Source organism: Ornithodoros turicata, chromosome 3 (genome assembly GCF_037126465.1).
Source record: "Ornithodoros turicata isolate Travis chromosome 3, ASM3712646v1, whole genome shotgun sequence".
Classification (NCBI taxonomy): Eukaryota; Metazoa; Arthropoda; class Arachnida; order Ixodida; family Argasidae; genus Ornithodoros; species Ornithodoros turicata.
In genome coordinates, this window is record NC_088203.1 from 5503640 (window position 1) to 5516407 (window position 12768).

General features: G+C 49.4%; 2 protein-coding genes across 5 annotated transcripts in view; one reads left to right on the forward strand and one right to left on the reverse strand.

Annotated features, from left to right (window-relative positions):
- Nucleotides 1–12768, forward strand: part of LOC135387882 (uncharacterized) — a 268730-nt gene that overhangs the window by 252895 nt on the left and 3067 nt on the right. Inside the window, exon 1 of one of the 4 annotated variants that reach the window (XM_064617075.1) lies at nt 12381–12629. The exons of the other annotated variants lie outside the window; for them this stretch is intronic. Coding sequence (XP_064473145.1) covers nt 12421–12629 — 209 coding nt within the window. The 5' untranslated portion in view covers nt 12381–12420. Of the gene's footprint in view, nt 1–12380; nt 12630–12768 lie in introns of those variants that run through there. 4 annotated transcript variants of the gene reach the window in all.
- On the reverse strand, nt 10701–12632 carry LOC135387877 (chitinase-3-like protein 1). Its single transcript, XM_064617069.1, has one exon. It carries the CDS (start codon nt 12420–12422, stop codon nt 10872–10874), a length of 1551 nt encoding a protein of 516 aa, XP_064473139.1. The 5' UTR covers nt 12423–12632; the 3' UTR covers nt 10701–10871.

Below are 12768 nucleotides of genomic sequence, written 5' to 3' on the forward strand. Positions count from 1 at the left end.
GGATAAGCTCACAAGGACCAACTCCTTAGCGGGACTGCCAACTGGCTGATGCGGAATACATTCATGTGAATGCCGTAAAGTAACCACAACCAATCACACATAACATGTAGTAGCTACCGAAGTAGCCGTAACGTGTAGTAACATGTTAATACAGGTGGACGACGAACAAACGTTTGCAAGAAAATTCGCAGTCGTATAGTAAAGACTCCCTCCGGTCTCGATAACGTCAAAGCACGTACATACTTCGGTGCTAGCGCCGCGAAGCAACTGTGGCTATGAGCGGCGTACAGACGTGGACAGATGGAGAGAGGACAGCAGGAAGGAGTGAGGGGACAAGGGGTACTAGTATGCGTCCTGAGCTGACTTCAAGGGGAACTGGTGCTAACATTCGATCGTGTGGAAACTATATAGTCTACCTTAAAACCAGGGCAAACCTCAAGCAGCACAGTTGGTGGACGGATTCGAACCCACTACCTTCCAACTGTTCATCACAACCTTGGCTGCACCACCAGCGAGGGGATGGTTTTGCCCAACACTGGTCGAGTGCTTTTCTTGCAGCGCGACCAAAACACAGAAGCACGCCGCCGCGGTGTCATCTTCTTGAGTTCCAGGAGTCCTGGATGGTACATGAGGACGAAAGGAACGAGGAAAACATTGCGCTGCAAAATGTAAACATGCAAGTCATTTGAAGTATGCCCAGCTACTAGGTATAGCAGGCGCCAACATCTCCACTTACTTCTTACTACGACTTATACCTTACCTCGCAAATCAAGCGTTCATCGTATTACATTTCACAAAGCCAACTTCTACGTGCCTCCTACCAGGAACATTCCAGCACAGTCGATCCCTTCAAAATCCACGCTTCGAACCGCGCCCACGTGAAGTATAGCGGCCGCAAAAAAGAAAACCCGCATTCGGTTGTCGAACGTCCAGGTGGTCCCAGGGACCTGTCACAACTGGCGTGTCATCCAACAAGACCCGCTACCAGGCAGACGCTCCCCTTGACAACTCAGCGGGCGGTGACGAACGTACATAGAGCTGCGCTAAAAAGCATGTTCTATTTGGAGCCATATATTCCGTCTGCTTTCCATTATGCGTACCACTGGGAGGGTCTCTAATGAAGGCTGAAGGCTTCGCTCGAATAACAACGTGGCTCGTCCTTATCGTTTCGATTTGGAGGAGCGTCCAGACAAGAGAATTACGGGCTCACAGGTGGGTCCCTCTGGCGCGCATCCGGGATGAGTGCTCCAACACTCCCGGTCGACTTGTATACGGACGGCACCTTCGCTATAAGTGGCTATATACCTCGGCAAGATTTGACCCGAATAAGTTCCTCTATAAAAGATCGGCAGTATCTTTGGGCTAGATGAACCTCAGAAGCTCAGTAGTACGCAAAAAGCCCCGTCATCGAACATTACGCGTGTCATTGTCATGGCTCCGGTAGTTTATCCCGAATCGCAAACATGGGGGGTAGCAAAAGAAAAAAAAATTGGGGGCGGGGTCATTGTTACAGCTATGTCGTAAAGAAAAAAAATGCTGGTGTTAGGGGAGACCTGGATAAATTACCGCACGGCTCTCGTAGGGCCGCTTATTCTGTTCTGTTCTCGTTCTGAAGCCTGCGCTTCTCCTGGTCGCCGTAATTTCGTCTTCATTAAAAAAGAAAAAAAAAGAACACCATAGTTTGTTACGCTGTACCCTTTATTTTGATCCAGGTCCGTGCAACTGCACCCATATGTGATCTCCGTGGAATGTTTCGAAATCCGATTTGCTCGTGTCCCTCGCTCCACCGTCACGGATAAAATCTCCTCCTTCCTCCAAAACATCACACTTTAAATAAAGGTGGTGTCAGCGAGTAATTCGAAATTCTAACGTTAATGTGATATCCACTTGGAGATGCATTCCAAGAAGAAAACACCGAAAGAGTTTCGCAAAATTCGTTCGTGCTTTTTCATAAAACATCAGATATTTCGAATTCGAATTGCCGACTTCTGGTCGAAACGGCCCTTCCCTGCTTCGCTTCTTCCGGTGACGTCACTGGTATTGCCGACGAGATTCCTAATCGCTCAACTGACGGGGTCGCCATGCTGGTTGCAATCCGGTACTACCGAAACCATGAACGGAGATGCTTCTAGCGAAAGTCCGGCAGGAAAATTGCGAGTCGGAAGACCGCATTTTGTGATGGACAGCCTGCCTTGGTAACCGACTCCAGCGACGTCGACCCGCACACTGTTGCCCGAGTTCAGCCGGGAGCGCGCAGCCGGCTGTAGTATCTTATTAAATTTATTTTCTAATGTTTCCAACTGCTTCGAAGCGGAATATTCCGGTTACATGTATTTCAGGCACTCAACATTCCGATTGCACCTCCAGTTCAACTGCGTTTTTTGTCCGGTCACGACCTTTTATGAAGACGACATGAAGGCGACCAGGACAGGCGCGGGCTTAAGAACGAGGAGAACAGAACAGAATGAGCGACTCTCGTCCAGACGGGTTTTGTCCCTTCGGACCATAGAAATCATTATGCTTCGGACCATGCTCCTGGACTCACGCGAGTCATGACGATGACCACCGTAACAAAGTGCGTCGCTTCCACAAATTTTCAGGTTCCCACAAAACTTGATAGTTTCGGATTTTCCAAGAGTAGGTGACGTCACCGGAAGCTCGGCGTCTGTCTCCCTGCAAGCAACGGCGTGCGTCTCTGCTCTCCTTACGTTTGAAGTCTGCCAGCAACTGTGGTGCGGAGACGGAAATCCGCCTTAAAGGAGCAACGTTTCCAGACGAGTGAGTAGATTGCGTACGCTATGACGTGATACTTCTCAAAACTAGAAATCAATTTTATGGAACACCCTTAGAAATGAACTTCATCGCATAGCACGCTCGCAGCCAACCACCATACTGAATGATATCGTTATGAATGATAATGAATGATAATGTTATCGTTATCGTTATGTGTTATTGGTTGAAACCGGGAGGCGTACGCCTTTTTCTTTTTTGTGTGACAATTATGAACAGCAAAAGTGTCACAAAAAAGGCGTACGCCTCCCGTTCTTACAACGACTGCAGACAAGATTTTATCCCTCGTGGCGCTTTAAATGCGGTATTTTTCTAAGGCCGCCAGTGGACCATATATCACGTGATCCCTTAACGTGGTCACAGGAAATCACGTGGTGATTGGGTCTATAAAGCTATCGCTTCAGAAGAGCGCTTAATCGCTTGCACGCGTAACGATCTAACGGAGGACGGGGCACTCGTCTAGAAGGGCACGTGATAAAATATACGTGCACGGCGCTCTTCGCGCGATACGTGAAGGGCGTAGCATACGTCACGCGCAATGTATCACGTGCCCGTCTCTGAATTTCCCGTCACTAGTTAGCTCGTTAGACGTGCAAGCGATTAAGCCGGGCTTGATCGCTTGCAGAGAAAAGAGCGCTATAGGGCAAACGGCACTGACTTGGAATAAGTGACTTTATTGACACATGAGTCTCTTCATAGGCAGTGAGCTTTCAATCGGGAGGGGGGGGGGCACTGTGCATGAATAAAGACATTTGCTGTGAATCAGTAGGTAGTTATATGGCGAATTCGGGTGGTCATTTCATGGCAACGCTGCCTAGCGCTCGGAAATTGCTAGGTCGGCACCCGAGGTGGATCACGTGACCGTTGCCACCCGAACATGGGTGCCAGGAATCAAGAGGTTTTAGACATTTGGATCACGCAGGGGGCATCGCGGTCGCCCGTCTTCGGTTTCCGTCGTCTGCTAAACCACGCGAACGTGCGAGCCAATGAGGGCACTCGCCACCGTTGCAGTGCGGATGTGACGACACCGGATATAGTTGGGCAACCCACTGCTCGGTCGTTTCGAGACCGGGCGAAAAAAAAAGTGCTAGCTGGCAAATTCCGGGCGCTCGGAAAGCGCTGCGCGGACATGCGAGATTGCTTCGCTTTGACCAGGCGAACATGACTGCTCGGGATCTGGCAAAAAAAAAAGTTTCCTGCGAAATGACCATCCGAATTGGCCACTAGGAAATCGTAAGCGCCCTCAGACTCCGTATCAGATATCAGCAACGTGATGGCAGCCACTCCAAAGGAACCAGGCCATTGATTTATCATCTTTTCGGAAACGTTATCGTGAAACTTCCGCCCTGGTTTTAAAGACCGTACTGATTGTTTTTACCTTTTTTTATTACGGTTCATCACCAGCGTATGACACTGTGTCTCTGCGCCGGTGAACGGAACTCACGCGCGACTCTCTTTAATTGTTTAGATATGTGGCTTCGACACACTTGTCGCCGCTTCTGACACCATGCTGAAACGCACATGGTCACCCTCAAGATGGGAATTGATGTTCTAAGGCTAGAACACATAGAAAGGACAAACACGTACCAAGCGACTTCCCTCTTTCATCCCTGCCTCTAGCTTGGTTTTCCCCGTATTTGAAGCCCAACCAGGTTGGAGCACACTTTAAATAACTTTTCACACGGGCACACGACTTACGCCGAGCACCAAAAATCTCAATAAAATTCTTACTGTTACTAAGGACAAACACGGCCACGTGCATCGATCTGTATTCCACATTGAACACATCTCGTTGCACTACCATGGCGTCACCCTCCCCTTTCGTCCAGACCAATAAAACAAAGAAAAGTTTTCAAAGCAGATAAAACGTTGGGAAGGGACCTGTCCCGCGCGAGTGATCCGCCCGGACAGGTCTCGCGTCCGGTCGAGCCCTCGGGCAGATGTCGTCTGGGACCGCTGGGTGGTCCCTCCTGTGCGCAACGGTGGACGTTCCCTCTGTGGCTGAGGTGGAGACATTTGCCACCTCCTGTGGGCCTTCTTGCCACCTCCCACGAAGCCTAACCTCTCATAACTCCCGGCCTACCCGCAGGAACGCGTGCTACCGATCTGGATCTCAGATGCACCAATCAAGAAAGAGAGGTTTTTTCTTCTTTTTCTGCCGCTGTTTTCAGATGGAGACTTGTGGTGGAGTATCTTTTTCTTCTTCTTCCTTTCTTTTTTCTTTTCGGGTTGTCCGTTTTATCGAATACGGAGAGACAGGTTGATGGAGAAATTCCGATAAGATGGTGGCGCCGGCCAGCCGAGTACAGATTGCACTCGGGGTTGGTTGGAGTAAACAAGTCTTAGGAGCTGACGTAAAATGCATGAGACGTAATAATGTTTGTGGATGCAACGCTAAAATATCGGGTAACCGTGTATTCACACGAGCGACGTCCTCACGGAATATTCTAATGGAAGAAAAAAGCGAAAACACTGCTCACAGAGCCGAAGTACAGTCCCGTGTTATGTTGAGCATTCACACGGTGCGAAATATCGGGAGTGGCGTACTGGTGCATTTAGCAGACGACACTTACCAGACGACACCGTCAGCGTGTTTTCCTGTCGTCTGCTACGGAATATCCTGTGACTGTGTAGCACGATATTCCCTACGGTTAGCAGTGTACGTGAAGACTCGACGTTAAGCGCTCGCGCTATCACGTGACAGCAGAAAGCTATGACGCTTTTCGCATCTCCCGCTTCTGGAGGAATGTCGCTGGTGTGAATACACGGTAAGTCGTGCGGTTTGGGATGAAATGGAGGGGAGCAAGGAACACACCGTATCTTGGCACCGTATAGAGACTCTATATATATATACGCTACTCCGAGCTCTATTTTCCGCCGTTTACACTGTATTTCCGTCGCCTTGAAACTGCCAAACGCCGCTTTAAAAATGCGAACTCTTCGTGGGCTCTACAGTTTTTGTACAGTACATTGTAAATTGCAGTTTCGCTGAACCGCTGTCATTCCCCAGACGACAGCAAAGCATTCACCTTGAAAGCCGTGTTCCATGCTTGTTCCGGCATGCAGAATTTGTTCTTATGCCTGTCCTGCGGAGCTTCACTCGTGTTTAGCTGAGTAAAGGCCGAAGCTCGAACAAGGGAGCCTCTTCTGTCTCATGGACGCGTTAGAGGTCACTCAATAAAATGTAGGAATTGAGGGATGATGATGATGATGATGGGAATAAGAAAAAAGGGGGATTACTGCAAAATGTATTCTTGCGCCACCAATCATAATTTTGTAGTAACTTTAGCTGTGCCGTTCCTGGAACACAATGCTTCCCACACGGACACGTTTCCTTGTGAACTCGTGCTGCCATCTAGCAGCCGCACCACGCGGCAATCATTTACACTACAACAAAGATTTCGCAACCACGGGCAATTATTTTCCACCTCCGGTATATGCGCTCCGTACATTAAACCTTGTAGCTTATAGGAAAGCACCTCCAGTGAACCACACCTCCTCCAATCACAATACAGCTATATCGTACGCCTTTCGATAAATCTCCACCTATATGTACGTCCGACATTCATATAACACAATTCTCACGGTCGGGTTTCCTCCAGTGTTAACCCTAAAGCCGCGTCTGGCTCATATCGGTCACCAAATAAACTCCGGAGTCATTATTTCGCACCCACAACTGTATATACGCCATATAGAAGTATAACAAACGTTCCGCTTTTAACAACTTGTTCCAACGAACGTGGATGGATCTGCGTGGGAGGAGTTCTCCTCTGTGTGTGTGTCTGCAGTCCAGATGGCGCTGCACCTTTTGTATTATGGTAATAGCGGTTTTTGAAACAACACCCCTCTTAAGATCGATGTACAGTTAATTAGGTTGGCTCCGTAGGTACGTGTGGGTTGACTCTGCAGAATAAAAAAAAGAGTTTTCCTTTACCGTGGGGTGGGGGGTGAGGATGTCATGACTGCAGGTCATGAGAGAGCCACTTGATTATGGATTACGTGGTTTACATGTTTAAAAATGGTGCGCGGGCGGACCTATTTCAGGCAGTTCGCGCCCTGTCTGCGGTGTGGCTGAGATTTAGGGACCTTCCTTCGCGATAGGGGGCGTGGGAAGAGTTTGAAAAACCCCCTAGTAATGGCGTGTACAGTTTAAAAATGTATCTTACATGTGGGGTCTATATACTCGTGATGAATGGTGGTGGAGAACTTGAATCTGACCGCTGTTTTCCCCCTTCCTGGAGAGATATATGTCCATTAGCCGGAGGACACAACTGGTTTCTTCTTAAAATGGCACTCCGGAACAAACTCACCACAAAGGTTGTGGTATATCAGTAACCTTTCGGATGTCAGGAACATCTGTACCAAATATCTCGTTCCAAACCTGCGCAATGTATTCGGACGAATAAACCTCTACCCGAGAGACGTCATCATGACGTTGGTAGACAGACTGAAACCGAAACAGATCAGAAGGGAATAGCTGGGTTCCACGAATGGACACTTGTTCGCTGCCTCCTATTGAAAGAAAAAGTAGGACCGAAGGTCGCGTCCCTTTCAGGGACCATCGCAGTCCCCTCAAGACCGTGGTTTTCGGGCGCGACCTTGTTCTCCGTATAGCTTCGAGCATAGTTCAACTCTACTAAACTGGTGGCGCTGTCGAACACCATGACGTCATTTGTTTACAAACAGGGAGAGGTCTATTTGTTACGAAACGAGCGCGTCACCTCTGCGAAGGGAGAGGGCAATGAAAGCGACACACTGCTGACATCATACGGCATACGGCAATGGAGAACGCACATCGAAGCAGACGACAATGCTGAATGACGTCACGGTATGCTCCTCCGGACGAACCGCCGTAGTATTGAGCACGGTTTCGGTTTTCTTTTGTCATCATTTACGAATGAATTACTCGCGCAAAATGCGGGCGAATTTTGTATTCGGTATCGAGGGTGTGGTTCCTGTTTGGTATGATGCTCACCCTTTTTTTTTTTCTGTTTTTCGAATTCTTGCGAAGTTCTCTCTTAAACGTGGAGCTTCGTGAAGGTGCTGGTCTCTCTGCCGAACTAGATGCATGCTGGGTCGACTGCAGTCATCGCTACGTCATTCTGTCATTATTGTCATGAAGACATCATGAGCTTCAGATGGAAAATAGCATCCTATCCGAACGTTGCTGATAGGGTCTGAAGACAACATATTATTGTCGCAGCAGACACGCGATATTCATCCTGACAAACCTGCAAAAAAAAAAAAAAAAAAAACGCTCCAGAGCGTCCCAACGCATAACGTAGGTTATGACTTTGATAACAACAATATTATGTCCAAACATCACACATATCGCGCGTAATATGATATCGTTACATTCCTCATCTCTCGTCCGCAACAAATTCCCCCCCAGTTGCACCTGCTTGCAAATTCTTGCCACAAAAAACCGAATGCCGAACAAGAAAACTCCCATCTTTGGCCATCATTCTTCTGCAGGTGGAGCCACCATCCCCCATAGAGCACCACGCTTAGATCAGAGACGTTAAGAAATGGCAGCGCCGTCTGCAGATCAAAGGGCAGGTCAGGAGCTCTCCGCGTTCCTTCCGAAGTTGCCACCTTGCACTCAACGCTAGAAGCTAAACTTGCACACGAAAGAAACATATCGAGAACAAGAAAGAAATTCCTCCTGTCGCAAGGGGGGGGGGGGGGGGGGGCGCTGAGGTCACGATATTCGGAGGAATAATTTGAGGTCCATCCTTCCTGCCTTCGTACGTGAGGCGATCAAGACGCCCCCAAGCGTGCAGGACGTGAAGTAGTAAAAAAGGGAAAACTGCCACGGTTCGAGTCTTCATTGAGAAAAATTCCACATCCTCCTCTCCCTTTTCATATGGTTTCATCGCGTGGAATAGTCGTGACTTTCTGGGCAAGGCATCGCAAAATGACTGTCTGTTTTCGTGGAAGTCAACGAGTAAACGGTGCTAAGTTTCCGTCGGTGCTTCTTCCTTCGTAATGGCGTGGTAGTACCATTCTGGTACGCTTCGTGAACTTATATAACGTCTGTTTCCAGGCTTCGTCGTATGGAGGAATGGAAGTAGCTCGGGATTTCGGCGTTGTGCGTAGCGTGTTTATTCGTTTGTCATTTTTTCATCTCTTAGTAATTACCTAAGTCAAAGCAGCCTGGCACGGGGTGACACGTTATTTTTGCGACTTTGTAACCGAACCGAGGTAGATATATAGAACAGAGACGTCATCAGAGACATGGGACAACTCGAAATGGTGCCACTGTCTGTCATCTATCCCTGGAACACAACGAAAGGTACCGAGGAGTGGGAGCACAGTTTGAGGGCAAACAAGAAAAAAAGAAACAACGGAAAAGTGGTTAAAAATAAGGTTAACGTTTCGAACACTTGCTCTTGATCGGATCCCAGGAAAAACTAAAAAAATGGGAGGCAAGGGTGCGAAACATGCCGACCAGCCACTATATAGGTGGCCGCCGGCAAACTGCCTGGTCAGCATGTTTGGCATCCTTCCGTTTCTTTATTTTATTTATTCTTTTTTTTTTTTTTCCCTCAAGCTGTTCTCCAGTCCTTGGTACCTTCGTCTTTTCGTTGTGTTCCTTTCGTTTCGTGTGCCCGGCAGCTCGTCAACTCTTTTCATCTATCCCTCCCTGTGTCGCGCATTCTCCGAGTTTTAGTGAAACGTTTTCGCTGAAACGGTTCGCGAACGGTATCGCGGGTGCAAGGACAACCGTTTTCACTGAAAACGGTTCACTAAAGTTCGACACGGTTGATACTCGTACGTATACCTGCACACAACGCAGCCTGCTGCCACCTATCGCCGGCCGAAGTAATTACGTTCCGGAAAGGGCGGTCCACTCGCTTATGGTAGCGTTGATGATGGCGGGGCACGTGCATCCTCCCCCGCTGGTGACCCTCGGCGGCGTTTCCGCCGAAGGTTGACCCCGTTGACCCCCCCACGCAACCGGGCCCTGCTGACCCCGGCCTGTCGTCGTGCTTGCCGCCGGACGCCCACTCCCCAGATCCGGTTCGCCGAGGTGCTGCCGATATGCCACCGCTGCTGCCTGGTGGCGTGCTGTTACGCCTCGGGAAAGGAATGCAGCGAAGCGAGGGTGAAGGCTATACACGCGCACTTTCGAGTCTGGAGATGTTATACCTTTATGCTTCTCATCCATCTTTTCAGCGAGCCTTTCTGATATGCAGTGGCAGTCTGGACATTCCGAGATTTCGTTCGATGCCTCGGCGCTATCGAAGAGCTGAATCGCAGCGGTGGAAAGATAGGGTGGTGCGCATGATTATACCATGACCCGTAAGTCACGTGTCGAGATGTGCTCCGTGGGCCCTTTTAGTGCATTCTTATTTGCTTCTATTCTGGGCAACTTCGCTTGCCAGCAGGTGACGCGTTTTGCCGAGGACGGTCCCTTTCCCTCCCATCCGAACTTTTGGACATGCACCCCAAGCAGCACAGCATCTTGGCCCAATATTGGACCAATCCTGGGCCGCCGTTGCAAATATCGGGCCAATATTGGGCCAAGATGTTGTGCTGCCTGGGACGGGACCCGTATAACGTAACTCCGATAAAGTACCCGTTTTCTCTACCCTAGCTTATTGGGGTTCGAACCTTGCCCATCATGCCAGCAACGTGACAACACATCGCGTGTGCAGTCTGCTGAAATTTCAGCGCAGGTTGAGGAATTGTCCCACTTGCACATATGTAGCGTCGCGCATGATCAGGCGTGGTGATTGTACAGCCACAAATTATCATATTCGAAGCGGTCTGCAAATACTTACAAATACCTATCATCATAGTAAAGGGCTACAGTATTCGCCTCACAGGCCCGCATCTGATGTGTAACGTTTTGCTGATTAAAGCATTTCTTCTTTTCTTTCTTTTTTTTTTTTTTTCTTCTAAGTAGATCATTGCTGCACTAAACGAATTTGTGCCGATGTAAGGTACGAGCATAAACAAAATGAAATGAGAGAAAAACCCGAAGGAGCAAGAAACGGGCATTGTTGCAAAGTGAAAAGAAACTCTTTCCAATACAAGCAGGAACACCACGTGTGACGTCATGGCGGCGCGTGACGTCATAACGAAGTTTGGTTGTCGCTCTGTCCGGACGCTTCGTCATAAATGGTCTTCAGCAGGGGCGTGGATCCCATCTTGCACCTGCCTTTGAAATCGTCCATGTCAATCTCCCAGACAACAACGCAAAGTTCCTTGAACTCTTCCTTTCTGAACATTTCAGACAACTTCGTCACCAACGAGAACTTACTCTCGTATCCTATCCAATAGTCGTCGTACAACTGGTAAGAGCAGATCTCCTTTACGTCCATGGTACCCATCTTGGTGCTTCCTTCAAATTGGCATATTTCAAAAAACGCGAGGCGTCCCTTAGTCCCCGTCAGGTTACCTTCTAGTCCAGGGCCGATAATTGTCCTCCTCTCGCTGTGGTAGGTCGAAACGCTGGTGTTGACGGTGAATGAGATGCCCGCTAGAGACACGCCGAAGCAGACCTTCCTGCTGCTGTTCGCGGGCAGCTCACTCAAGACTTCCCGAAGGACACTCGTGAGAGACGGCCCCTCCGCGTCGAGGGGAACTTGACAATGGGTTACGTTGGGGTGCATGTCATGAAGGTTACGAGTGTCCACGAGGAAATAGTCTGCTGAGGGAGCGAGAGCGTGGAGGTCGTACCCTAGCGTCCTTCGCACCTTTGAAGGCGGAAGGGTGATGCATATGAGATATTTGTCGCCCAGCTTATGCCGGAGCTGTTGCACAAGTTGGACAAAATTGGCTACGTCCGCAGATGAACCGCAGCGGTCCGCAGGGTTCATCCACTCTATGTTGATTCCATCATAGTCATTCTCCCTGAGCCAAGAGACGGCATGCGCGACGAACCTGGACCTCCTGGCTTCGTTGGCTGCCATCTGGCTGAAGACCGACGAACCCCTTTCGTACTCACCGACAGATATCAGCACTTTTAAGTGCGGGTACTTAGACTTTAGAGACGCCAAATTCAAGAAGCCTTCTTTGATGACGTCGAACTCTTGGTTGGCGCTTGAGATGACGTCGTCCGAGAGCTTCGCGGATGAGTACATCAAATGCGTGCACAGGTGACCGTTGATGTAACCTGTACGGAACGCTTCGTGACGCTGGTAGCTGGTGTGGTTAAAGACGCAGAAGATGCTGCGATTAGACGGTACAGCCTTAGGAAAGGTCTCGGGAATGTCCAGGAACGGAGGTTTCCAGGACTTGTCAATCTTGATGCTGGGAATGTTGCAGTATGCTGTCTCTACAATAGCTCGTCCGGTTGGGACCGGCGGGCGACCTGTCAGACCCACAGGGAGTGGTTCGGCGATGGCACTTTCGTTCTTACGCTGCACACGCACATAGGTAATCAAGCTTATCCCAATTGGGAATGCTAGCACGGCCCAGATGACGTTGGCGAAGTACCAGACGTAGTAGACTGTTCTGTGCGGCTTGCCACGTTCGCGCGTCTTGGCGTCCACTCGGGCTTGAATAATTTGTCTGACCTGTTGCCGCGTCAGTTGCGTCTTTACCACAGGAGTACGAGGGGGCTTGGTCTCTGGTTTGTTGGCTTTGGCATCGAGCTGAGCTGTGCTTCTGGAACCTTCCATGACGGGCTTCTTCTTCCTTGAGCAGGACTGGCGGTCTCCCTCGGTTCTCTCCTGGTTCTGCGTTGCCTTCTATGTTCGGTGCCTTGTGAAATTACGCGATTCGCGTCTACATGCAATGAAGCGGGCTGTGCACCAACGGAACAACTGGATGTGCCACTATTGGTGCTGCTGCTGGTCGCGCAGACACTCTTCGCCGACACAGAATGGGTAATGTGTACCATGGTCCGTTTGCGGGCACGGGTTGCAAAAAATTTATGCGCATCATATCGCTATTCCAGTATATAGCTCTACAGTTTTCTCTTCAATAATACGGAGGCACGGAAGCGTGAAGATTTTCTATTTGTTT